We start from the raw sequence: 26,436 nt of genomic DNA on the forward strand, positions 1-26,436 counted from the left end.
AATGCGTCAAGCTTGCAGCAATAGACGTTAAAAGACCTTCAATAGAGGTCATGAGTGGATCTGCTTCACGCCCGGTGATAACGGTTCCCATACGACTCAATCGGGATACGAAATTCCAGTTGATAGACACACGAAGCTCAGCCCCGAGCTATGCCATTAGTACGTCGGACCATATACGCTCGTCAAACGCGTCGAACGTCTGGCGTACGAGCTTGACCTTCCTGAAAAGTAATATGTACCGAGTCCAATCGGTGGCACATCTCGAACCTTGCCCACCGAGCTACCGAGACAACGCCGAGACTGAGGAAGTCGCCGTGGACGTGGAAGGCAACAAATTGAGGGAAGTGTCCCAAATCATTAATCATAACCAAGTACCCACAAGTGTACGAAGCTCACAACTCGTCACGAGGTACCGCGTCCGCTACATCGGTTACGGCCCTGAGGATGACTGTTGGTTGAGAGAAACTGACCTTGATGGTTGCTAAGAGTTTCTTGACAACTACAAGGCTTCTCTCTAACAACCCAACCCCACTCATCACAATAACACTAGACCAGCTAGCTATCAATGTATGTCACGCGCGTCACTGCCGTCTTCGTTACCCTATTGTTGTTGATCACTACTTACCTGATTGGTCGACCACCAGGGCGTAGCAAACGCGACTTAAGTACCCCAATCTCTCACTTCACTTCGCCATATTTATCCTCTACGTGTCTCACTTAACTCCGTCCTTTTACTCTCATCTACGTCACCTCATAGACGCCTCACGACCATCACCACGTAACGTCATGATGGCCTCCCTTGGCCGCGAGCGCAGGCTGCGGGAACCTTCTCATGAAGACCCTGAGATCGAGGGTCTCAAAGCTCTTGAAGACAACGAGTACGAGCAATGGCCAGAGATTATCGTCAAGTACAAGATAACCTGGAACTTGGTAAAGGTATCGTTCTACGGTTCTCATAAAGAATGGCTCAAGTTAGTTACAGCTCTTAAGGACTACGCCACACGAGAGCAGGTGGACATAAGCTTCTTCGGCGTCGAGGAAGCTGAGGAACCCCCAACACCAACAGAGCGTGAAAAGCTCCTAGCAGAGTTGCACGGTCGGTCCATGAAGGAGATCGTACACAGCATTCGTACCCACGACATTGCTCATGTTGAGCTAGCAGAGGAATACAGTGCTGACGAGGTCTGCAAAATTGACAGAGCAGTCACGGAGCATCACAACTCTATCGACCGCCAAACTCTTAGCTACTGGCGTTATGCCGTCAGGAAGGACGCAGTGAGCATCGCGCCAGAGAGACGACAAGAGTTGCTGGAGGATCTTCGACAGTTCAAACTGTCGAAGATAATCAACTACGTTCTCCTTTATCAGATCACGAAAGGCGAATTAGCCTCTGCACTGGATAGCGAAACTGTCACCAATGTCAAGGACTGGCTTCAGAAGGGGAAGTTTGACTACCGACTGGACATCGCCTTCTTCTACAAGGAAGTCCAACCAGCCAACGACAGCAGCAGCGACAAGCAAGCCCAGTCACCCACCTTCACAAGCGACAGCAGCCAAGGTACAGTGCAACCACTGGTCGAGCCCAACAACAACAACAACGAGAGAGCCCAACCGCCTACCAACGCCATTACCAACGGCAACGAGGAACCGCTAACTGATACAAACGCCGGTAACAACGACGCGTTGCTCCGTAAAACACTAATCGACAGCCTTCCAAAGACACCCGAGGAGGCAGCAGAGGCAATCATACGTAACAACATCTCACGCACTGAGTTAACGACAACCTTCACTGCGGACGAGCTTCGACAGATTGACTTCGCTCTCACCACATCTCTCAACGCGGCTGAGAAAAGCGCGATCACATATTGGAAGGACTCAATTAGGGACGACAGCGAAGCGACCCTGTCAGCAGAGGAACGCGATGCAGTGATCGAGAATATGTGGGACTTTTCGACGACAGTGATCATCAACCTGATCCTTCTTCACCGAGCTTCGTACGGCGAGATGTTCGCCGTGTTTGCCGACAAGGAGTTGAAGTCCGTGACCGACGAGCTCCTCAAGCTAGGCAGAGAACAATCAATCGACGTCTCATTCTTGCAGATTCCCGAGGGATGCGTACCMCCCGCCAATCCGGCAAACACCGTGACTCCACCACTACCGCTGACGACCAACACATTGACGCGATCACGCTCGAAGGTCCTCAAAGACCTCAAGGCGATAACCGACGTTCCCTCAGCCCTGACCTACATCGTCCAACACAAGATTGCGTTCTACGAGTTGTCCGCAGCGCTCGAGACGTCGTTCGTTTCAGACTTGGTAAAACACATTGTGGAGAACCCGGAAGGCCTAGACCTCTCCAGCCTGTGGAAGAAACCAACGAACGTCTCTCGTCCGCGACAGCTATTCACTCACTTCATCAAGGACCAGAATGAACCAGACGGATATTACTTTCTTCGCCCTACTCTCCGTTTCTGGCTGCTCAACTCACTCCCGTTCGCCTTCCCGGCATGTCCCCCACTACCACCCTTGCCTCAACCTAGTCAGGCTGAGCCCTGGGACGCGGGAGTAACCCTGCATGGAGATCCAGACGTCGAAGCGGGAATGACAATCAAGGCTATGCCCCGAAAGACGCCGAATGGGAAGGGTTCTTTCCAATTTGACCATAAAGGGAAGCGACTATCATGGCAAGGAAACTATCCCATCGTGCGTTGCAATGCTCCTGAAGCTCAGCTTCGGCAGATCGCGAGTCAGAAACTGCAAGAGGCTGAACAACGCAACGTCACGGCCTTGGCAACGTGGCGTACTCAGGTCACGGCATGGGTACCCTTGCGGGAACGATGGGAACTCGCAATGTTCCACCTCGCGCAGGTTCACGTCCGTCAAGTGCATTGGACTGAGGACGCGGATCCAGACGAGGTGTTGGACGCCACTAACGACACGGCTTCAGGCGCCACTCATCGCGACGTCATTGACCGTATCTACAACAACGGGTTACAAGAGTTTGAGCGACGCAAGAAGAAGCGTCGTCGCGCGTCGGCAGCTGACGACTAACCTCGCTCGTGGGTCTCCATGCCACCGGCGACGAAGCAGTTTATAGTATTTGCAGCGACGGGGAGGCCGAATCGCTTCCACCGCCGAGACTTTCTCTGGCGTGCCGTCACTGCTTTGCTTACTCGTTGCTTGTCATGATCATCTATCGTCTTTCTCTTGCAATTCGCTTCTGCTACCAGTGCTTTGCTCTGTGTACTCATCCTGCTTCAGGCTTGTTTCGGCTGGTTTCGTTATCATGTAGCGCCCTGCTCTCATGTATTACCTCGCTCACGATATCACCACTGCGGACAGTGCTCTCATTTTTGAACCGAGGGACTTTTTCACGTTACTTTAGTTAGCCTTATCTAGATAGCATTAGTTAGCAACGATCGCACTCATACGCAGTCACGTGCGACCGACCGTCGCACACGATCACGCGTACTTGACGAGCGGGTTACTAGACTAGCTAAATAGAATCAACTTTAGCCACACCACCGTTCTCACATAAGGCTCTAGGTCACACCATGTCACAACTTCACTGGATCGTTTCTTCGGCTTTTTCGCTGGGTTGACTAGAACACCCCAGGAGACATCGAGGTTTTTGCTCGAACGTCTCGCCATGCCTATCCTAGATAAGTATGGCAACGCAATGGCTTCTACTTCCTAGTCCACACCGTGCCGATGGGCGATGTCAAATTACTGGATAAGTGCTACATGGTATAGGCTGCATCACGGATTGAGAAAATTGAAATGTTAACGTCCGGCATGGTTGGTAAGTCACGCCATCTCACCTAGCCACCAGCGCCAGTGATGGCTGCCTTCCCTGACACTGCACCCTCTAAAGTAGCATTGGCTCTCTATACCGCACTCAATTGGCGGCCCATGGCGATGAATGTCTCGACCTTTGTCACAAAGTGAGGCGCATGTCTACTGAGGCTCTTCTCGAGCCTGAAACATACAAGTTCGCCCTGATAGGAATACACACGATGGTGGGCGAAGGCCTAAGGGCGCTAGAAGAGCATTGAGTGCGCGCAAATGGCGGGTAGGCATGGTCTTTTAGAAATACGGCTGTGGAGGAAGGAGCGACTTGGAAGGCGGGTGAGGCCCCATGGGGAAGGCGCATCCTAAAAGGGAAGGCACGGTCTGGAAAAGAAGTCACGACCCACTATCGTAAATGCACAAGTCGTCAGCCTTATTAGAGACAGTATTTCATGTAACTCAGTTGAAGGCGATAGTCAAATCAAGTTTGTTGGCAATGGCCTCAGTCACCGTTTCGTATGCAGTGTCAGACGGCCTCCACGACGACAGCACGTTGGCCACGATTCCTGTTCTACAGGTTGAGCAAGTCAGCAGCGACGACTCACCATATGTCGAGAGAGACTCCTCCGACCCTCCAGAAGCCGACCCATCAGCCGATGTCGCCGAGAGCGGCTTGATCGATGATATCGAGGATCTCTTCCTAGTTCGCTATACTCAGGAAGGCTTGGTTTTCGATGATGTCGACGAGCCCAGGGGGGATGGGATTGTCGAGGATGAGATGGTAGGAGACCGCCAGTCGGTGGAGTCATTCAGGGTCCTCGTAGACCCATCTGAAGCACATACAACGATACAAGTATCGTCGTATGGCCGCCTTAATTCTCAGGGACAGCCCTTCTCCCATACAATGCGCAGCATGCTCGAGAGTCTTATTGCATGGGGCCCAGGCTGCGACGGTGGACCAAATACCGGAGCTTTCCTGGCTCTCTTGAGTGAGGTGGAATCAGATACTGACAGGGTGCTAAACACATATCTCCAAGCGATACCCCGGCCAGTACAGGCCCTCTTCGAAGGGAAGCATTGGTCTGTTGACGATCTTGTATGTCTTCCTGATGCCAGAGCAGTTAGCAGTAGGGGCGTGTACATGCATCTGTTTCGGCGCGAATATCAAGGGGAGTTGAGAGTGATGGGGTACGTTGGCTACTCTCAATGCATTGCAGATCGCATCGAAGCCCATGAAGAGATCGTTGCCGAAGCGAAGTCAAAGGGACGGCTGCCGGAGGTCCATCGCCCGTCGCGACACTACCAGCATGCGCTTCATGCCGTTGACGCGCCATGCTACAAGACGTTGGCAACTTTCGACGACAGCCTGGAGACCAAATATCTTATATTGATGGAAAGCCTGTTCATGATACTATTCCGGACAGTGAGGTTCCCAGGATATGCCACCCGGTGGAATCCGAGGACTCTGTACGACTCACTCTATGGCCTTTCGAAATCATTAGGGATCGCCTCGCCGTTATTCGGATTGAATATGGCGCTGTCTGTGTACCAGGGAATGCCACATCCCTGGTCGCATCTCGATCTACCATGCGTTTCATGCCAGGAGATGACCTATCCGAGTCACCATCTACCAAGGGGCGAAAAAACGACCCGACGCCCGTTTGACTCCAAGGACCCTAGACGAGGCTATCTCTGCAACAGTTGTAGAAGCTTCAGGAATTCAAAACGAAGGCTGCCCACGCCAGAGGAAATCGAACAGATGCGGCTTCGAGCGGCCCACCTTGCGACTGGGGCAATTCACGATTCCTGCCAGGTCTGCGGCGATTTGTTCTCAGAGATTGTCATGGAGAGCGAGGGCTACATCCACAGGCGCTACATGAATGGCAAGTGGTGCTGCCATCCCTGCTCCAGGTTCAGCCAAGACAAAGGACGATTCCCAACCAGTGAGGAGCTCGATGGGCGTCGACGACGACGAGAAGCGCCAGACGTCACGTCGTGTGAAGTGTGCAATTGTGACCTGCGGGGTGCGCGATACAAACGATCCAAAGACGGCAAGTGGTGCTGTGATGCCTGTGGCACGTTCTTCCGCACCCATGGACGATTTAAAACTGCAGAGGAATTGGAAAACCAGAGAGTCCAGCAAGCCATGAGGGCCGTATCCGCGTGCCAGAGCTGCCACATTCCCTTTGTCGAACTGAGGGGGCCGCGGTACAATATCGAGGGCAGGCGGTGCTGCATCGTATGCTACGACTTTCACAGAAAGTGGAAGAGATTTCGAAACCAGAAGGAGATTGTCCAGCGCCAGCGGCTCCACGCAAAGAAGAGGGATAGGTGCCCGTCTGCCTAGGCGCCAAGCACGCGAAATGCGGCAGGCGGCGTGTGACATGGGAGACGCTCCAAGGCATGGCGATTTAGTCATACGTATAGATATTTAGTGTGCAGTACTTAGTATTTCTGACATATATAGCCCCTAATTGATGTCATATCTTGATCTTGACTTGTGTCACACCCTCTCGATTACTGCCTCGCAGGGCATCCTCCGAGCAAAAGAATTGCTGCATCGCGAATACCATGAATTACAGCGACGCGGTGGCTCAAAGACGTAGCATTGCGAAGAACAGCGCCTCACGATGGACTGAGCAGATCCTAGCACATACTCGTCGCGCACGATGAAGCGGCCACTGGAAATTCCTAACGATATGCGACTAGACAAGAGAAGCGTGGAAGCGGCAGCAGAGTCCAAGCAACCACTGGCGACTGAGATAAGATGGATTGATAAGGTGAGCCATGGATAATAGACTGAGTCCTGAGACTTGCCTACATTATAACATTCAAAACTTAAAACGTGAGCCAAGAAAGCCATGTCTTCATCTATGAGAATCTATGGACGATTGGTGGCATGAGAAGATTTTACGCGCAAGTACCTGTGAATTTCCCGAATAGGCAGCACCTTCCTAAAATGTACATCCCGGCAATGTTGGGCATGAGGAAGGTAATTCTTTGCTTTAAAAAACATCCGAAACGACTTGAATTATTCCATCTCGTCAAGTTCATCAACACAGAAATATCAACCCAATGAATATTATCCTCCGAACTCGTATCTTCGAGGCCACCAATTGCAATCCGCGCCGGCCACAGGGCTGAGCATTTACGTTGCAAAGATGCACTACCCCCACCTTTTCTTGTTTTCTGGCGCCCCGGATTGCATGATAGTATTATCTTGATGGAATTTTGGATAGTCGCCCATAACGACCGATTCAGGACCAATATATTGTGCCGCCAATAATTATCTGGTTTTTGTCAGAGGAGTGATGAGTAACTCAAGCGCGAGTCTCTCTGGTTTAGCTTGATTATAGGCTGATCCTGAAGTAGCAGACATTGTGGAAGTGGATGGCCATTCTTCGTTAGAAGTTCAAGCCTTTGTCAACGACATCTTTGATCAGTACGCAAACATAGAATATTCACAATCCTCCCTGATGGTTTAGAGGTTGCTGACACGATCATAGATATAAAAATGCTGATGAAACACTCGCAAAGAAACTGGGACAACTTAATCTCAGCAATCGTCGTCGACTGAACGAGCACTCCACTGTGCCCAAGGCCGAGCAGCCCGCTAAAACACATGTGAGAGTGTCAGGTTTCAACAGCGTCGTTACATTCGACGAGTCGAACGAGCAAATTTATGTTCCAATACCATTTCATTATGGCGACGATTGGAGTCCCAACAACAATGGTTCGAAGATTCCGAGACGGAAAGAGAGCAATGTCTACATGCCTCCAGCACCATGGCAAGTACGGCTTGAAGCACCGTTCAAGTGCGCACTGTGCAAGAAAATTGTTACTCTCAGAGGCCATGAAGCATGGATGTAAGCCATATGTCCTGCATATTATATGACATTTTACTAAGGATGCGCAGGATACATGTCTATGCGGATTTGAAAGCATATATCTGTATCCACCCATTGTGCGACCAATCATTCGAGTATTATCACCTGTGGGCAGAGCATGTCTTGACCAGTCATTTTCCAGGGCTGAAACGGTATTGTCTCTATTGCGACTCCGAGATCAACAGCACGGATCGAACCTCCACGCGCAATGCATTTGTGGAGCATCTGGTCTATAATCATTGGGACCTGAGTGATGCCGAACGCACCGCCGCAACCCTAGACACCGAGAAATTTATTCTTGCTCCATTCAACTCGTTCCCTTGTGGTATTTGTCGACGAAAAAACTGGAAGACATGGTTCGAGTTTGCGGCACATATGGCACGCCACTTGGAAGAGATCTCACTGGCAGCTCTTCCAGATGAGATGTACTCGCTCGATGAAAGTCCAACTGCCAGGAAGTATCGCCCCAAGAAACGCCAGCCGCAAGCCCTGGAAGAGCGAGCTGATGACTTGGAATTAAGTCTGAATAGAAGACAGCACAAACATCACGAGGACCAGGAAGAGAGCGACTTGAGCGAAGAAGATCCCGACTACGTTAGGGTAGACCGCGAGGTGACCAAAGCACCATTACCATCGGTCAAGAAGCCACACCGAGGCAGTCTTCGGCCTCGAAAAGTGCATGAGAAAGTTAAAGAAAGCAAGCAAGATCAAGTCGCACAAGAAGAGCCTACCTCATCACCACATGTCAAATTTGAAGATAAAACTCGAGACCGAGATCATCGAAAACATTCATCGCACGACCCTTCACAGTCTAAGAGTAAAGCCAAGGGTCAACCTGTGCAGCAGTACCCCAGTGAAGACAGCAGAATGGATGCAATGAGATCATATTATAAGGCTTATCAAGACCAGTATGAGAAGCCGAAGGCAGGTGGTCAGGGTTATGAGGGTTATGGATATCCAGCAGCATATGCATATTCGAATTACTATCGAGGCTATCCTTATGCTGGAGAAAGCTATGACTACAACAGAGTTTCCTACGCTGGACACAGCAATGATCATGCTAATTGTCGCTGCCAAACATGTGCTGTGATGCGCGAAGAATACTATGGTGAATGATGAGATCAATTCTTGTATGTTTTCTAATGATGAGCATTCGATTTTGCAGGTTAATTTGTTGGATTCTTATGTAACTATCTCAGCGCTGGCGTATTAAGAGTGAAACTTGGACTATTTTCAATTTTTGTGCTTGTATAGTGGATGAATTTGTCCATAATCGACGAAAGGCCTTGCCATTATCATATCAATCAAGATTCTGTATTGATACGATTTCGTAACAGGCAAATGTTAGGCTTCTAGGTTGTGATTTTCGCCTACTCAATTTCTTATCGTCACCTTGGCCAAGCACTAAACCTCCAGGGCGTATAACAACCAGGCACCAACGGAAACATCTCTGCATTTCACCAGGCCACAACAAGAACGTCAATGTTAAAATGGGCGAGCGGGCAAACTCTCAGCTGAGCTGGATTTCAGATAATATAGCTAGCTCGTCCCTGAATCATTTCAAACACAAACAATCAGTGTCAAGGGAGCACTCTCGTCCAACATCGTCACATGGACACGGATATGGACCAGGAAATAAGCGAACTGGTAGACTCTCCACTAAGCCTAGCCTTGAGTGAAATAGCAAGCTCTCATTTTGATTGCTCTTTAGAATTACTACAAAGCGCAGTCCGGGAGAAAACCTCTCAACTTCAACCTTCCTCAGAGAAGGATAAAATGGTCAGTATCTTGAATGGTTTCATTAATCACCTTCCAGACCGAGGCAGCAAAGTCGTATGCAGATATATCGAGGAGAATGAGGATAACCTCGTTGCTCTGGCTAAGCATTTGTTTAAGTTGGTACTACTTCCAAGTAAGTTCATCCTCCTCCAATCTCTTCTTGGACATAGCTATTGTAGAAACTAGTGAATGTACCACTCTCGTTGCCTTACACACTGATCTTCAGCGTGTCATCAGCCCCCAATCCATCAATGAACCCAAGAACGTAATTTAAATGTCTAATCATATGGAATATGTAGTTATCGAACTAAGATTAGTACTAGAAACAACGGTGAACGCTATGCAGATCTACCGGAGAAGAATTTCGAATTCATGCTGACCAGTAGAGGGGGCCGAGTAAAATGTTCACAAGATCACAAGAGTCGAAAGACTTAGCGCAATAATTAATTTTTATTTGCCAGCTAATAGACTGGTGAATTTTAAGAAGTCGTTAGATGAGGATATAGAGATCCGAAGCTCTATACTCCTTGCAATCGCACGCAGCAATCGCTAAGATTCTCTATGGCGCTGGGGTGACTTAAGCAATCAACGATCTTCTGAATGAATTCGGAGATTTTCTATACGTTTGGCATCTTTTCACTGATGGGAGAACTGATTTGGCCACATATCTCCCAATCCTCATGATTAGCAAGCAACACTGGCACTGAGAGTTTTTTTTTGACTTGCCAATCATTATCAGAAACCCCGGTCAAGTCGAAAAGAAGACTGTGTTTAAGATTTCAACGACTCTTTTAACAGGTCAATCAAACCAGGATTATGGATTATTCAAGGTAGATGAAAATATGTACGGGGTATATACAGCTCCTAGTAATATCATAATAGATACATAACGACACGCTCGTGGTTTCCCAATCAAGTAATATTCCTGCTTTGACGAGGCCAAAGCCACCTTCTAGATGGCGGTAATACTCTCTCTTCGTTTCCATCATCTATCACCCTTGGAAACTCCTCAATGACGATGTTCCCATTCTTATCAAGAGGAACTTCGTAGCCGCCTCGTCGCCGCCGCTCGGATACGATGTTGTAATCGTCACGAATCCACGTCTTGAGTGGTGTATTCGCATCTTCTTCTTCGGGGGAAAGCGGGATGTCTGTTGTGAAAAGTGCTTGAATGGCTTGAACGTCGTCTCGGCGCATTCTTGATATCTGTTCGAATCTTGCTTCAGCGGTATTGGGATTGTTTTCATGCTCATCGTCTTGATGAGAAATGAGAACTTCTTCCATCGTTTCGAGTCCGAGTTCGACACTAGCTGTGTCGTGGTACTCGGAAGTGGAATCTTCTGGACTACTTTCTCTCATCTCGTGGTCTATATCATCATCGACGATGGCAGCATGAGGCGGCGTTTCTGCTACCGCCCTGCCTTCATCTCGCATATGTTCTGGTTCTCCATCAAGTTCGTGGGAAGGAGTAGGTGGTTGGAGGTCAACTTGTATGCCGCCGCCAACTACAATTGAGCGCTTCTTTGGAGATGCACTCAACTTAACGCCAATATTCGCTTGGTGCGGACGGTCGGCTTCTACGATGACATCAGACGTGGCTAATTGTGTGTTTGGTTTCTCCAACGTGGAATTGGATACCTGTTCTGCAACCAACGTTGGATGACGGGTGACGGAGGCACTCACTGGACTGTCGTCGATAGTTTGCATCCCTTTCTCAACGGTTACAGACTTTGGTAAAGGAGAGCCGAGCCAAGATGAGACGACGATGTTGAGTGTACGAGGCGTAAGATTGCGTTTTCGGCAGAAAGGCCTGGTGAAATGTCGGCAAAAGAAGTCTTCATAGCTCTCGTAATCCTCGCCGGAGGAAATGCATTTTTGCACATGCGTTCCGTAGTCGACCCAATGTCTCATTATGAAGTCATCCCAAAACAAAGGCCTTTCCAATAGTCCGCGGCGGTGTAATGACTCTAGATCGAAGCACAGGACCTGGAAATGGTCAAAATTACCCGCATATCTGGGATATGACCTTTTGAACATGTCGTAGACCCTCAAAGCATCCTTGTTCAGAGACACATACTCGTGAATGCCTTGATTAGACGTGTCGTGATACACGTCAACCGTGTTTTGTATATTGCTGGCATCAATAGTCCTATTGGGGAGCTTTCTAGCCCGTTTGGAAGGACTTTCCTCAGTGACCTGGTCAACGGGTTCTGCTGCTTTCCGCTTAAGATCATTTCTGTTCTCCATTGTCTTCGACGGACTGGGGTCAATCTCAGCCCTTTCTTTATGCTCGTGATGCTGCGAACGTACTTGTGTATGCGGGCCGGGTGACCGAAACGAGCTCTCTGGAATGTATTCAAGTAGACGTTGACTGTCCTGGTGAGACGAAAGGCTAGAGCCTTGTAGATCACCATTTGTAATCTGCGAATCGCCAACAAGAGGTCTTTGGGCATCTTGAGATTGATGTTCTTGGCCGGACGAGCCTTCGGTGTTATGAAGGGAGCTGGCCATTGGTTGCAATGATGATTTATTGCTTTCAGAGGAGCTTTGCTGAGCTGGCCAATCTTGCGAGTGAGTGAGCGCATTCTCCGCTCTTTTAGCAGCCGCACGCCTCAAAACAGCTGCTGGTGTGTCCAGTATTTGAACTTGACCAGCAGGAGCGGAATTGGCAATAGATGAACTTGGAGCTGGGGGTTCCGAGAACTCTATTTGGCTGGCAATATCTTGAGACCTCACAAGTAAAGCCTGAGGAATAGCCGTCTCCATGTCGGAGTCATCACTCGGTTCAACAGCTTCGTTTTGAGAAGCTACAGACGGCGACTGGACGGTAGAACGAGGTTCTAAGGACAAATTTGAGTTGTGCCCTTGATTATCATCAACAGAGATATCGGCGCGGTGGGTAGATTCGTTACTTTGATCAACCTGAGACCCTGATAGGGGCGTCTGAGTCTCAAGGTCTACTCCATCCATAGGGTCCGCAATCCCATTGATATCCTTTTCAGTAATATCTGCTAGTTCTCGGTCATGATCCTGTCGAGTCGGACTATCTGGCGGCGCTACGGATTTTGGCAAATCTCGTGGAGGGCTTGGAGACCATGGGACTTCAGCTTCCGATTCCGATTCACTCTCATCTGGTATAGATTTTGACGAAGATGGTTGTTCATCTTCTTGCTCACGCGATGGCTCAGCTTTCTGACTAGAAGCATGCGACTTCCTAGCGTTGGCAAACAGTCGGGTCATTTTCGTATTCCATTCCCGGAGTAAGGTCGGGGGCACATGTCCTTGTGGATAAGGCTGACCTATATCCGGAGGGATCCAGCAATCCTTGCGTTCAAGAAGCTCTTCCTGCTCTGCAGGAATAACGACATCCCTTCGACGTAGCGTTTTCATACCAGACCATGGATCACGGTGGGAGCTTTTCTCTTTTCGAGCTGGTTCAGTAAGCCGCGTACGGGTCACATTTGAATGTTTCTCTGGAGGATCGAGTGATTTACGGCTGTTCTCTGTCATAGGTGCTGTGTTCTCTGAAGATGATGGAAGTTGAACCTGAAAGCTGGTGACTTCGTTTTCTAAATTCATGTCCGTTCTTTCAACCCTTTGTTCAGAAGACTTATTGAACCTCGGAGAGGAGCGTGTCTCACTGATCGACCTTCTTTGGCTTTGAGAGGAACTTGTAGCATTTTTTGATTCACCTGGTATCATAACGTCATTCGTGCCCGAATTTGAGCTAGTTGTGGAATTAGGGGATGATGGACGCCGCTCAGGCAATGATTTCTGTCGAAAACCATTGATGACTTTTTCTGAAGGCGGTCGTCCATCTCGCCTATTATTCGACGTAGTAGATGCGCCTATGTCTGGAGTAGGTGTTTGCTTTGTGCGTCGAGAGGACGATTCGCTTGCTGAGCGTTGTGATTGTTGCTTTGGTGAAGGTTTAGGTCGACTGCCATGGATACTATCTTTGAAAGGTGATCTCCCATCCCGCACATTATTCAGCGTGGCGGATGCAACTGAACCTGTAGTGGGGTTTTGTCTGATGCGTCTAGACGAGGATTCGACCACTGATCGTTGTGAGTGCTGCTCTGGTAAGGGTTTCTGTCGACTACCTCTGTCAAGGAGCCCTAGAAGCATAGACTTATTATACGCATGTTTCGACATGATAGTTTCAGTAGGGGCTGGTTTGAAACTGTTCTGGCGGGTATTTAGCGGATGAAATTGAGTTGCCAGGTCCTCTTGTGACTCGGATGAGGCGGCTGTATAGCCCCCTACGTCGCCATCTTGAGATGCTATGGACTCTCTCGAAGGAGGCCTTGCTGAGAATTGAGTTGCTAGTGGCTCCTGCGTATCAAAGCTAGAAAACTTCCGGTAAGATCTTGATCCAGAGTTGTTGCCATAATCTTTTCCAGCGGCCGCAAACGACGTCCGGGCAGCATTCACATCGTTGGCCTTGCCTCTAGCCATGACGGTTATGTAACTTGTGAATCGGAATATACGTTATTTCCACTGAGTCGTACGGCGAGACATCCATTCCATGGGACATGTATTTCGCATAATTTGAGGCCTTCTCCATTCACGGGGTTCCGTGTTCGCCGATTGAAGCTTAAACGATTCAAGTTTGTCCTAGGAGGTGACCGCTTTGTATTTGTTCGTATTCGTTGGTTTTATCATCGGTCATGCACAAGTGGTATTCAAGGCAAGCCGAACGCAAGAATATCGACTGTAAATTATAGATAATCAGTGGTGAAATCCTCAGGAACATAGCAGTTACAAAGGGAGAAAATTGTATAGAGAAGTGTTTCCAATATCAGGACATCAGACTGACCATCAGACAAAGATCCAGTGACACTAACCTCAGAGAAGTCCAGACTGAGATTATATGCCCGAGAAAAGAACCGTAAACGCGAAGCCGTGGAGTCTAGGATGAGTTATGAGTAGCTGGTCGCAGCGCAAATTTAGAAAGCCATCAGTCAAAAGCACATTGAATTGCGACGCTTCTGACTCACTAGAGTGAAATCGGAGTGAGAAAACAGAGCCAGTCCCTTGTGCTGGCAGCTGGTTTGATGTTTTCGTCTTGAATGGACTCTTTTTTGGCCGAACGGCCAGACGCGCTTTGCACCGAAGCTAAGCCTAACCAGGCAACATTACCCAGCACCAGCCACAGTTTCGCGTGTTTGTGCCCGCGCGAGTCAAGCCACAGCAGTCACGCGCCACCCCACGTCATCACATGCTAATGTCAATTGGGCAGTTGATGGGTTTCGTGACTCCGCATCATATCATCGCCTAGCGACTTTTGTTTCTTAATTTCATTCTCTATTAGACAACTACCACTTCTCGCCAGTGTTTCTACCGTTCAGCGTTATTATACGGTACAACAAACGGAGAAAGAACCCCGAGAAAAATTCTATAACTGTACGCTTCGATAGACACGACCGGAAAGAGGCAGGATGATATTCACCTCTCGAGTCGTTCATCTGCTCAACAGGCTTCACTAGACTCGCCCAGGATGGCTTCCAAGAAAGCTAACGAACCTCCGAGTCCTTCTGCATCGTCAATATTCTTGCCTCTAGGGAGACGAGGTTCCCGCAGCTCCTTGTCAACCCAAGCCGAACGCGAGACCTTAACAGAGGCACTGGATCAGATCCATTCAGCGGCCTATCAATCCGATTCTCTTACAGTCTTCAACGAATTTGCCAATCCCCCTACTTCCTTAGCAGTTGTCGAAAATAACAATGTGTCGAATGATTCGCAGAGTGGACTTAGTGGATTGTATAGTCGACTGCGAGCGTCTGTGGGTGGTGCAAAGGATAACGGTAGTTCGGGACGACGAGTCGAAGGAAACTCCACGTCTATAGTCAACAAACAAACAGCCGGCGAAGATAGTGTGGTCGCTGTGAATGATGCTCAGGCTTCAAATCCTAGCTCGGCTCATGCTTCCAAAATACATACGCCTTCAGTGGGAACTTTGTCACCAGCGACAGAGTCGTTCAACGCAGCTCAGAATTTCAAAAATAGCAAACTCGTGTCGAAACCGAACAGTATTTCTTCGTCCAAAACATCACTGTCTTCCACTCCCGCAGTCAAATCTCCCGTACCAACACTCACCAAGGCGACAGACCCAACAGTCACCGAGTTGAATGCGAACGTTCCTCACGATGGTAGCCGGGACTTTGAAACAAGCAACGGGAATTTGCCACTGAACATAGATTCAGCTGTCACCCAATACAATGATTCTCTACGGTTCGATGAAGTCGAACAAGTAGATGGCATATCAAGCCGGCGGTCTTACTCTCCTGTCTTGACCGCGAAACAACCCAACGTTCATCGAGAGAGCTCGAGCCCGAAGGACCCGTACATCAAGTCAGATTCTGGAAATACTGTGTCTGCAAATGAGAAGTCAGGGAGGGTGTTTGATCGACGAGATCTTACAGAATTGGACACATCTGTCGGTGCTGGTTCTCGAAACGTAAAGCAGGCCGGAAGCAGTGACGAGGTATTCAACACAGCACACGGAAATACCACTACGACATCTTCGAGCTCTATTACTGGTGATGGGTCAACGGCCCCAACATCTGCGGGTGATATCATGGCACACGAGTTAGATGACCGCCTACCCACGCATAGCCGACACCCTTCGATCACAACATCTTCTATTGTTTCGCTTGAGGACCGCAATGTGAAAAGTCCAGTTCCCTCAAAACTTTCTACTGACAGACCTCAAGAAAAACTTGTCAACCGGGTCAGTACTAGTCGTTTACCGGGATATGTTATGTCCAGAGCATCGTCCAGTGAAACAGCTACCACCAACTCGGCTGTAATGGGTTATAGTTCACAGCCTTACCGTCAACAAGCTACAAACAAGGGCACGAGTACTCCAAATAGCACTTTCAATCAACTGAGAAGCAAACTGCTGAGCAAGGAATTTTGGATGCGAGATGAAAATGCCAAGGACTGTTTCTTGTGCGGAGAGCCTTTTACTACTTTCCGTCGAAAGCATCATTGTCGAACTTGTGGACAGATTTTCGATTCAAAATGTACATCTCTTATTCCGGGAGTTTACTTTGGTCAAGGCAGCTCCGTCAGAGTCTGCAAGCCTTGTGAAGATATGATTAACTCGCGCGAGTACGACTCATCCGATTTGTCAGATATCGAGCAAAGTCCTGTAACATCTCCAACCCCGGGAAACAAGGACTTGTTCAACGGACCACTAACCAATGGTTCAAAAGAGGATGAGGATGACGCCTCTTCGATTAGATCTCAATCCATAGAGCATGTGTTGAAAACACCAACCATGGCGATTCCTGCAACACGGCGTGTCAACGAGAACGGCAATCGTCGGTCTGCTGTCCTAGAGATTGGATCTGAACGACCGTTGACTCGCCCAACTTCGTCTAGGTCATTGAGATCATCGGCAAGTTTAAGACCTCACCCAGGGCATAGAAGACATCTTTCACGGCAACAACTTCGTGACTTTAAACCTCATCATGAGGAGCGGGCACCTTTCCAACAACGTCGTCATTTAGTAGATGTCAATAACACAGACCGGCTACCAGCTTTCCATCGTGACAATATTATTGACCCAGATCTCGCTCAATACTTATCGGATGATGCTTCCAGTGGTGATGAGCAACCAAATCTACTTAGCGTTGCTGCTGATAATAACCTCGCTAAAAGCAGCGGCGAACATGAACGAGCTACTTTTGGTGGACTTCTTGCGGCTGTCAAAAAAGGTCGCTCCCGTTTTAGTGACCGCAGTACTGCTAATGGGTCAGTACTTATACGGGATGCTGATGATGCGAGTATTAGCAGCTCCAAGGCAGTCAACTTACCACGCAATTCCCGAAGACGTAATCTGAGCATTGCTAGTAGCGTTCATCAACGACCGTCGCCGCGACTATCAAAAGACAACCCCCTATTACTTCATGACCATCAGACGCACAACAACTCTCAGCTAGTCTACCCGTCATCGACGAGCGGCTTTAAAATGACGAGAAGCTCGTCTATGAGAGGCTCTAGTGCCCCAGCTATTGAGTTGAACCGATTGAGCTTGGAACACGTTCGAAAGTTGCTTCGGCAACTCCTAGAGGATTCTTCAATACCGCACGCCAATAGCTGGGAGACTGCTCTGTTACCGATCCTCCTCAGAGCTACTGATGATGTTGATCCTGATGTGCAGCGTGGTGATGATATGGACATTCGCCATTACGTGAAGCTCAAGAAAATACCTGGTGGTCGTCCCGGTGATACGTCTTACGTGTCTGGGTTGGTTTTCACGAAAAACCTCGCTTTGAAGAGTATGCCACGTAGTATCCCTCAACCAAGGATTCTCATCATAACATTCGCCATTGAATACGCCCGTCATCAACAACATTTCATGAGCTTAGAGCCGGTTATCCGCCAAGAACGAGAGTTCCTTGAGAATCTCGTTAGCAGAATTGCGGCACTACAACCCAACTTACTACTTGTCGAGAAGAGCGTCTCTGGATTAGCACTTGAGCTTCTTGAAAAGTCAAATATCGCCACGGCTTACAATGTCAAGCCCTCTGTATTAGAAGCCGTGTCGAGATGCACACAGACGAGGATAATTACCTCCATGGATAAGCTAGTCACAATCCCGACACATACAGGACACTGTGACAGTTTCGACCTGAAGACTTACGTCTATGGCGGTAGGAGAAAAACTTACATGTATATTTCCGGCTGTGCTAAAGAACTCGGTTGTACCATTGTGCTACGTGGTGCGAACAGCGAGATTTTGTCGAGAGTCAAGCGTATTACAGAGTTCATGGTCTACGTTGTCTACAACCTGAAACTGGAAACATGTCTGATGAGAGACGAATTCGCAAAACTGCCTACGGTTGAAGATTTCAGCAATGCAATTACAATGACTGGGGAGAAACCTGCAAGTGCTAAGGCTCCTTCTATCATCGAATTTGCTACTGTCCATGAAGATGCCGCTCAAACAGATGCGAAAGATGCATCTAATGCGCATCATCACATTACCGCTGCTACCGTGGAAGTGCCTGATGATGTGCCAATGCCCACCTATTACGAGGACATAGTCGAGAAACACCAAACGAAATTACTCTCCGCTTCACCATGTGTTAAATTCGAGCCCCCTCATCCGCTCATGCGAGCACGAGAGCTAGAGCGACGAGTATCCTATCTCGCACGATTGCGCGATAGAATCGTTCAAAACTCCGATGAAAAGAATAAATCTCAGAGATTTGTGCTGATTACACCCGAGCTCGTTCACCAAAATCCCGATAATGCATCCTCGAAAGTAAGAGAGGTTCTACGGGCAGTGCATGAAGCGGAATTGGATAGAGCTATGCACAACTATCTGACACAGAAGCGTCAATGGGAAGCCTATCTTTCCGGAAACTCCAACCTATTCGATCCATACGCGCATCAAAATATTGTTGTTCTTTACAGTCTAGTGTGCACCACCACCTCTATACCATGCTCAGGTCCCGATATCTTCGCACTAGATTTCTACAATGAACACGAAAGTGATGACCATGTCTTCGAGCCTGACTTTACGCTGGGGCAATACGTGGAAGATCTGTGCCTTGAAGCCAATGCTGTTTGCACTGCCAACGGATGCGAGAACCGCATGCATGAACATCACCGACAGTATGTTCATGGGGAGGCACAAATTAGTATATTTGTGCAGCCCTATCCTTCAAAATTGCGTGGTCTGCAAGACACGATTCTGATGTGGAGTTGCTGTAAGATATGTGGCAATGAGACGCAAGTGATTCCTATGTCTGCGAACACATGGAGGTATTCATTTGCAAAATATCTCGAGTTGTCATTTTGGAGCAGAAATCTCCGAGTTCGGGCCGGAGTTTGTCAGCATGACATTCATCGCGATTACTTGCGATTTTTTGGATTCAAGGACATGGCTTTGCGAATTCATTATGACCCTATTACATTACTCGACATTATCGTGCCTCGCACACGGGTCACTTGGAAAGTCGATAACGACTTGCGCCTGAGAAATGAGGTGTACACCAAGTTTGAGCATCGAATCTCCAAGTTTATGCTGTCCGTGAAGAACCGACTAAAGAGCATCCATGTTGAGAGTGTCATGCCCGAAAAGGTGGAAGATTGCAGGAAGGAGATTGAAATCCTTGTGAAAAAGGCAAATGATGATCACAATGGTTTGATTAAGCACTTACAAGAGCAATACATGAATTCCCGTTATTGGGAGGTCATTCCGTTGAACGAGGTTCTTCGTGCCGTTCAGGAGAAGGTTGTCGAATGGGATACTGCTTTTGCGGATTTCGAGAGAAACTTCTTCCCCTCGGAAAAAGATATCAGACGTTTGGCCTCATTGCAACTAAAAAAAATCTTCCTCGACAAGGATGCCTCGGCCACTTCTCTAACGTCTACCGAAGAGACGCCAACCACGCCAACTGAGAAGGATTCCTCTGCAGTTGAAGAAGAAGCTGAACGGCCAAGGTCAATGCGGCGCATGACGCTATCCCCGGAGAAAGCGAAAGACGTACTTGTCTCGGTTGTAGAAGAGCACTCCGGGAAGCCTGAGGCGCAGGATGAAGTCACGGAACCCGTGGATCCTATCCCGGATAGTGGACCAGCGAACGCGCCCAACTTAGATCTGACCAGTCAAGAAGTAGAACATCTTGATCTTGCAGTTCCAACGAGCATCTCGGAGGATCTTCAGCTTGCCCGCCAATCTTCTATAGATCTTCCTCAAATATCACGAGTTGCCACATCTCCTCCGGATTCCGGCCGAATGACACCCTCTCCCGAATTAGTCAGTCGCCCGAGTTCGGGACTCAGAAAAAGAAGTCCCACAGAATTTACCACCAGCCCTAAGCAGATACCTTCCTCCTCGGGCATTCCTCGGCTCGCTGAGCAAAGCGCCAGGGTTAGTGGGAAAGCGAGATCTCCCCCGATAGTCCGAACTCAGTCTCAACCTCTACAGGCATTGCAAGGAAGAGGGGCTAACGGGTCCCGGAATTTTTTGAAAATGAATTCTAGTAGCTCGAGCAAAAAACAAAGTCCTCTTCCTAGTCCTTCAGGTCATGAAAGACCGAAATTTGGCGAAAAGAAGTTTTCGGATCGATTCGGTTTAGCTACTTTGAAACAAAACAAMCCCGCCAGTAGTCATTCCTTGATTCCTCGCTCGATCACACCAAAGAACAAAAGTCCTCGTGTGTCAAGTCTAGCAAGGCATTTTGAACAGCTGAGCAGGGAGTTTGAAAGGGAAAGACAGCGTGAGAGGTTACAAAGAGCAGCTAAAAGCAAGCACTCGCGGGCGTATCCCATCATATCCTCTAAAGCGACTGTTGAGGTGTATAAAAACGTACGGGAAGCGGTTGAAGAGCGAGAACCACCCGGAGAAGGCGAAGGCGAAGATCTCATTTCTGACACAGGACGATCGTCATCAGAGAGTAAGGCCGACAGGATAGGTGAAGAACCTACAGTTGAGAGCAAAGTTACAACTGATAAAGAGCACATTCCTACGAACCCAGACTCAGCTGGCCCAGAGAATGAATCAAACACCATAGCCGAAAACATTTCAGAGGCAGAAGATGCGCAAAGCGACGAGGATCAAAGTTTGACATTAACCGGATCTCCTGAGGAATCGATGAAGATGGAAGATGAACTAGATTTGAAAGAACTTCCCAAGCATGAACGGAATACTTTGGTCAAATTGCTGGCTAATTTCTGGGCTGAACGATCTGCCAGTGGCTGGCAAGCACTCGATTACCCATTGAAGGTATCCGACCACGTATTTGCGGATTGTGATATCATTGTTCGCGAAGATGAGCCCAGTTCTTTAATCGCCTTTGCTTTAGATTCTTCAGACTACAAAAACAAATTGGCCAGCATTCAGGAACACTACGATAAGGAAGAGTGGTCACACAACAATGTTGAGTCGCGGGACCAGGCTAGGGTGGAGAGCGCTCTTCTGCGCCCAACTGGAACCCATCTCAAGTACCAATTCCAAGAAGGTCAGGCCAAGATGCTCTGCAAGGTATTCTATGCCGAGCAATTTGACGCATTGCGTAGGAAATGCGGTGTGGCAGATCGCATCGTCGAGTCACTTTCTCGTTGCGCCAAGTGGGATTCCAAAGGCGGAAGGACGAAATCACTGTTCCTGAAGACACTTGATGACCGTTTCGTGCTCAAATCATTATCACAGATTGAAACTCAAGCCTTCTTGAAGTTTGCTCCTGCTTACTTCCAGATCATGTCCGAGGCTCTATTCCATGAGCTTCCTTCAGCAATCGCCAAGATGTTTGGTTTCTACCAAGTCATCATCAAGAACCCAGTTACCGGGGTCGAGTTCAATTGGTACTTGCTTCTAATGGAGAACCTATTTTATGATCGGGTGCCAACTCGCATATTCGATCTCAAGGGCTCAATGCGCAACCGTAAAGTCCAAAGCACCGGTGAACGCGACGAAGTCCTTCTCGACGAGAACATGGTTGACTTTATCTACGAGACACCCTTATTCACTCGCGAGCATTCCAAGAAACTTCTTAGCCAGAGCGTGTGGAACGACACACTATTTCTCGGTCGACAAAACGTCATGGATTACTCGCTGATGATTGCAATTGACGAACCGCGCAAAGAACTCGTCGTTGGCATCATTGATTGCATCAGGACGTATACATGGGACAAGAAACTCGAATCCTGGATCAAGGATCGCGGCTTCGCAGGTGGCGGCAAGAATAGACCGACCGTAACGAGTCCGAAGGAGTATAAGAGTCGATTCCGACAAGCGATGGCTAGATATGTTCTTCAAGCTCCGAAGTATGCTCCCCTTCTCTCTATCCCTACAATACATGTCTTGCTAACACTGAATCAGCTGCTGGCACGAATTCCATTCCACATTCTCAGACAACCGGCGTATTGAAAATCACCTTTCTCACATGCAGACACCGCTCGAGATAGAGACCAGCGAACTGACCGTTCACACGAACAGCGAATAGATTTCTGATATTCTGCTACATGCATAAACTCATTCCTTTTTGGGGTTTGGATTACACTTTACGACGACAGATAAATCATTTTATTTCGTTCCTTACGACAGAGCATAGCATACATTTTACATACATAGCCACGATACCCTTATTGTACCTAGCTCCGTTGACGGGAGAATTACATACGACATGATGAATATTAGATGAATACATTCGATCTCATTTACTACAATTCTGATAAATCATCTCTTCCCTTAGGCATGAATTTGCCTTAATGTATACTACATCMCCCCTTTCATCGCAAAGCAAAGTGAACAAGCCATAGATTGAATAATCAGATCTGTAAATCCAAGACTATCATAAATGGATGTACTGAGAGTGAGGTTAGGGCAATACATGCAGGCTAGGTCCCATTTAGATATACAGTATCGGCGAATATCGGAACCAACCCCCATACCGGTAGTGTGATTCGGGACCTCGGTTGAAAAATGGCCGAATGGAGCATGGCTATTAGTATTATATATGTCCTCTCCAGCCCCTGTAAGAAGTTTTGTGCACATGCCTTTCGATTTGACAATAAAAACAGATTGTCGGAAAAATGTCTTGTTCATAGTTGGGTCCTTCGGATGCAGTTCAGTGTGATGCTACTGGCTGATAGTTCATCTGGTCGGTGCTTGATCCGACATTGAAAGTGTCGGCATTTCCACCATGTGCAGAGATTTGAGAACTGAATTTCATTCTCGTCTTGACTTAGAGAGAAAAACTCTAAGAGAAGAACTAACCGAACATAAATCATGCTGACTTGTCTATATAGGAAGTTTCAAACCGAATGTGGTTCGAGAAATCTATTCAAGAAGGGAAATCGAAAATACGGAAATGAAGCATGCAAATGAGCGAGACAATTCATAAATCCTCTAGACATGAAAACATGATGAGAAACCAAAAAAGCAGAATTTAAGCAAAAAGCGAACTATATCCAGATGTTGCTTCGTTTTTGAAACTCTCTACCCGAAAGATATTTCGGAAAAGAGAGACGAGAGCAGGTGAACGATGCTGCAGCTAGCTTTCATTATGTTCATCATTACCTGCACCAGCCTGTTTCCTCGCGCGGACAGAGATGATGTGTCCGCGACGCCAGAACTACGTGAATCTCTTTATTGGCGGTCAATTTGGGGGGTGGTCGAATATGGCTCTTTTCGATTTTTGGTGCTACAGAAATGACGAGAAGGAACCAACCAGGTCGAGGGAGGGGAGGCATTTACTGCTCAAGACCCAAGTCATCCTCGGCAGGAACCACACGAATGGTGTTGGTGTGACCCATACCACCGCGCCATCCCTGAACACAGACAACGCTGGCACCCTTCTTGATAACACCAAGCTTGATACCGTTGTGGATACCCCACTTCAAACGACGGTCGACATCTTCCTGCCAGATCTTGACGTTGAAGTCGGGCTTTTTCTCGGGGAAGTAAAAGGGGTAGACACCGCGGTACAAGTGCGAATACCGGGAGGCGGCCTCGTTACGGGTGATCATGATGATAGGGCAAACGGGGCGGTACTTGGCGAGGAGACGAGCGGTCTTACCACTGTTTGATAAAAAGGTCAATGATCTGAAACGAGCGAAATACAAGGGAAAGAGAGTTCTTACCTAGTGGTCAAGACAAGAATGGCACCAGCATTCAGTTCCAGACTGGCGCTGACGGCAGACATGGCGATAGCCTCGACAGTATCGGCAGGACGAGGGCAGAGAGTGCGCAACTCGTCGAAGATGCTGAAATGAGGAACAGCAACCTCGGCCAACAAGCAAGTCTCGTGCATCATACTAACGGCCTCGTTGGGGTAGTTACCCTTGGCGGTTTCTCCGGACAACATCACACAGTCAGCACCGTCGAGAACGGCGTTGGCAACGTCGGAAACCTCGGCACGAGTGGGACGAGGGTTGTATGTCATAGATTCCAACATCTGGGTGGCGCAGATAACGGGCTTGCCCTTCAAGTTACACTTGGAGATCATCATCTTCTGTGCAATGAACACCTTGGGGGCAGGAATCTCGATACCAAGATCACCACGAGCGACCATGATACCATCGGTCTCGTCAAGAATTTCGTCAAAGTTATTGACACCCTGTTGGTTCTCAATCTTGGCAATGATCTGAATCTCCTTGCCCTCCTCACCGAGCACCTTACGGATCTCCTTAATGTCCTCACCACGGCGAATGAACGAAGCAAAGACCATGTCGACCTTGTTCTTAACACCGAAGCGCAAATCGTTCTTGTCCTTCTCGGAAAGAGCGGGCAAATCGACATCAGTACCGGGAAGGTTCACACCCTTGCGAGAAGAGATGTTACCGTTGTTAAGGCACTGAACGCGGACAGTCTTTTCGTCCACGACCTCAAGGACCTTAAGGGAGAGGATACCGTCATCGACATAGATGAGCTTGCCGGGCTCGATCACCTTGCTGATGTTCTTGTAGTCGACGTACCTGAATATGGTTAGTGGTGGTCTACAGTGAGCCCAAACTACGCATTGTTTGGCCTCTAGAAATGTCACAATGCTGGATAAGGACATACATGTTCTTGTTGTCGCTGGCAGTAGCATATTGCTCATCGGTGGTGACATTGAACACTGTACCAGCAGCGATGGGGTAGTCCTTGTCGTCAACGGTGTTTCCGGTACGGATCTCAGGTCCTTTCTATACGTGATCGATCGGTCGTTAGACAAAACTTCGAACAACAATATTCCTCAAGGCAACTTACGGTGTCAAGAGCAATGGCAATTGGGCGACCAGCCTGGGTGCGCTCGGCCTCGCGGGCATGGTCGATCACAGACTGGTGGTACTAGACGACAGTGAGCATCAGTTTGTACGATCAACATCGCGAGAATTACGAACCTCGTATGAGCCGTGAGAAAAGTTCATGCGAACAACGTTGAGACCAGCTGTATGGCAAAATGTCAGGAAGCAATTCACAACGATAGTTTTGTATCAAAAACCTAGGTAGGTGGTTTGTACCTTTGCGGAGTTCATTGATCTTCTCGACGGAGTTAGTCTTGGGGCCTGGCGGGGAAACCTGTTAGCACGGCTTATCGGCAGCGATCAGAGAAAACCAAAAAGCACAATGCGCTCATACCAATGGTACAGATGATGGAGGTGCGACGGTAGTTGCCCTCTGGAGCCATCTCGGTATTAAGCTGGGAATACCATTCCAACTTCATACGGTTGGAAAGGTGGTCTAAGGCGTTGGTAGCCATTGTGTATGAAGGTCTCGGAGAGGAAGAGCTCAGCAAGTAAGTAGATGACAGAAGGTAGGGACTGCTGCAAATACTTGGACAGAGATAATCTATCCAAGAGGGAAACGTATGCAGGAGGGAGAATGTAAGGTGAGTTGTTGAGTTATGGGAGAGAAGAAGAAGCAAGGGAGATAGCCAGAAAAATAAGGTCAGGAAAAGCTGCTGCTGAGGGGAAAGAACGAGCGTGGGCGCTACCAAAAATGCCAGTGGTCCAGCTCCCAACTGGGCTTAGCGCGGGATTTTTTCTTTTTTAGTTATCTCCGATGTCCCCCTACCTACCTCTTTCATTACTGCCGTCAATTATTATGCTACATAGTATTTATGGACATGACCATACTTTACAATTACTGCCATTGCTTACATTAATGATGAAAAAATTCCCATACAATGCTCTCTCGAGTCTCGATGAAGTTCTTGACATCCAACGGTGGATAGTACTCCGCTACCCACCCCGAATCCGGTGTACGGTCAACGCGGTGACTGTGCAACTCTACAATCAGCTAGCTCCATACAAAGACCACACTGTACACTGTACACTGTATCATGTATCATGTATTATGTATCAGACCATCAGGCTCATCGAGCTTGGCTGCTTGGGACTATTTAATCGCGACAGCTGCCAATCAGACTTTTATACTCCGGCCCCGTTCGTACGGAGTGACCGGATGGGTTCATCTAATCGGGGTCCGGGCTACTATGTGGGAGGGTCTTGGTTTGACAGAACGAATTGACCAACG

At 48.3% G+C, this 26,436-nt stretch overlaps 6 protein-coding genes across 6 annotated transcripts; 4 read left to right on the forward strand and 2 right to left on the reverse strand.

The window, feature by feature from the left end:
• Positions 1 to 786: 786 nt before the first annotated feature.
• On the forward strand, positions 787 to 3,051 carry BHQ10_005104 (uncharacterized protein; the record flags this gene model as incomplete). Its single annotated transcript, XM_040877544.1, has 1 exon — positions 787 to 3,051. The coding sequence occupies one exon, from the start codon at positions 787 to 789 to the stop codon at positions 3,049 to 3,051; it is 2,265 nt and encodes a 754-aa protein (XP_040733608.1).
• Positions 3,052 to 4,285: 1,234 nt separating this feature from the next.
• On the forward strand, positions 4,286 to 6,136 carry BHQ10_005105 (uncharacterized protein; the record flags this gene model as incomplete). Its single annotated transcript, XM_040877545.1, has 1 exon — positions 4,286 to 6,136. The coding sequence occupies one exon, from the start codon at positions 4,286 to 4,288 to the stop codon at positions 6,134 to 6,136; it is 1,851 nt and encodes a 616-aa protein (XP_040733609.1).
• Positions 6,137 to 6,488: 352 nt separating this feature from the next.
• On the forward strand, positions 6,489 to 8,792 carry BHQ10_005106 (uncharacterized protein; the record flags this gene model as incomplete). The annotated part of the gene is made up of 4 exons (XM_040877546.1): positions 6,489 to 6,569; positions 7,146 to 7,231; positions 7,296 to 7,655; positions 7,706 to 8,792. 4 exons carry the CDS (start codon positions 6,489 to 6,491, stop codon positions 8,790 to 8,792), a joined length of 1,614 nt encoding a protein of 537 aa, XP_040733610.1.
• Positions 8,793 to 10,367: 1,575 nt separating this feature from the next.
• BHQ10_005107 (uncharacterized protein) lies at positions 10,368 to 13,913 on the reverse strand (the record flags this gene model as incomplete). The annotated part of the gene is made up of 1 exon (XM_040877547.1): positions 10,368 to 13,913. One exon carries the CDS (start codon positions 13,911 to 13,913, stop codon positions 10,368 to 10,370), a length of 3,546 nt encoding a protein of 1,181 aa, XP_040733611.1.
• A 1,042-nt stretch (positions 13,914 to 14,955) lies between these two features.
• On the forward strand, positions 14,956 to 22,420 carry BHQ10_005108 (uncharacterized protein; the record flags this gene model as incomplete). The annotated part of the gene is made up of 2 exons (XM_040877548.1): positions 14,956 to 22,241; positions 22,297 to 22,420. 2 exons carry the CDS (start codon positions 14,956 to 14,958, stop codon positions 22,418 to 22,420), a joined length of 7,410 nt encoding a protein of 2,469 aa, XP_040733612.1.
• Positions 22,421 to 23,669: 1,249 nt separating this feature from the next.
• On the reverse strand, positions 23,670 to 25,660 carry BHQ10_005109 (uncharacterized protein; the record flags this gene model as incomplete). Its single annotated transcript, XM_040877549.1, has 7 exons — positions 23,670 to 23,997; positions 24,060 to 24,893; positions 24,982 to 25,103; positions 25,168 to 25,248; positions 25,302 to 25,348; positions 25,422 to 25,466; positions 25,540 to 25,660. The coding sequence occupies 7 exons, from the start codon at positions 25,658 to 25,660 to the stop codon at positions 23,670 to 23,672; spliced, it is 1,578 nt and encodes a 525-aa protein (XP_040733613.1).
• Between the last annotated feature and the right edge of the window lie 776 nt (positions 25,661 to 26,436).

The sequence above is a fragment of the Talaromyces amestolkiae genome (assembly GCF_001896365.1).
Source record: "Talaromyces amestolkiae strain CIB chromosome Unknown scaffold9.1, whole genome shotgun sequence".
NCBI classification, from domain to species: Eukaryota; Fungi; Ascomycota; class Eurotiomycetes; order Eurotiales; family Trichocomaceae; genus Talaromyces; species Talaromyces amestolkiae.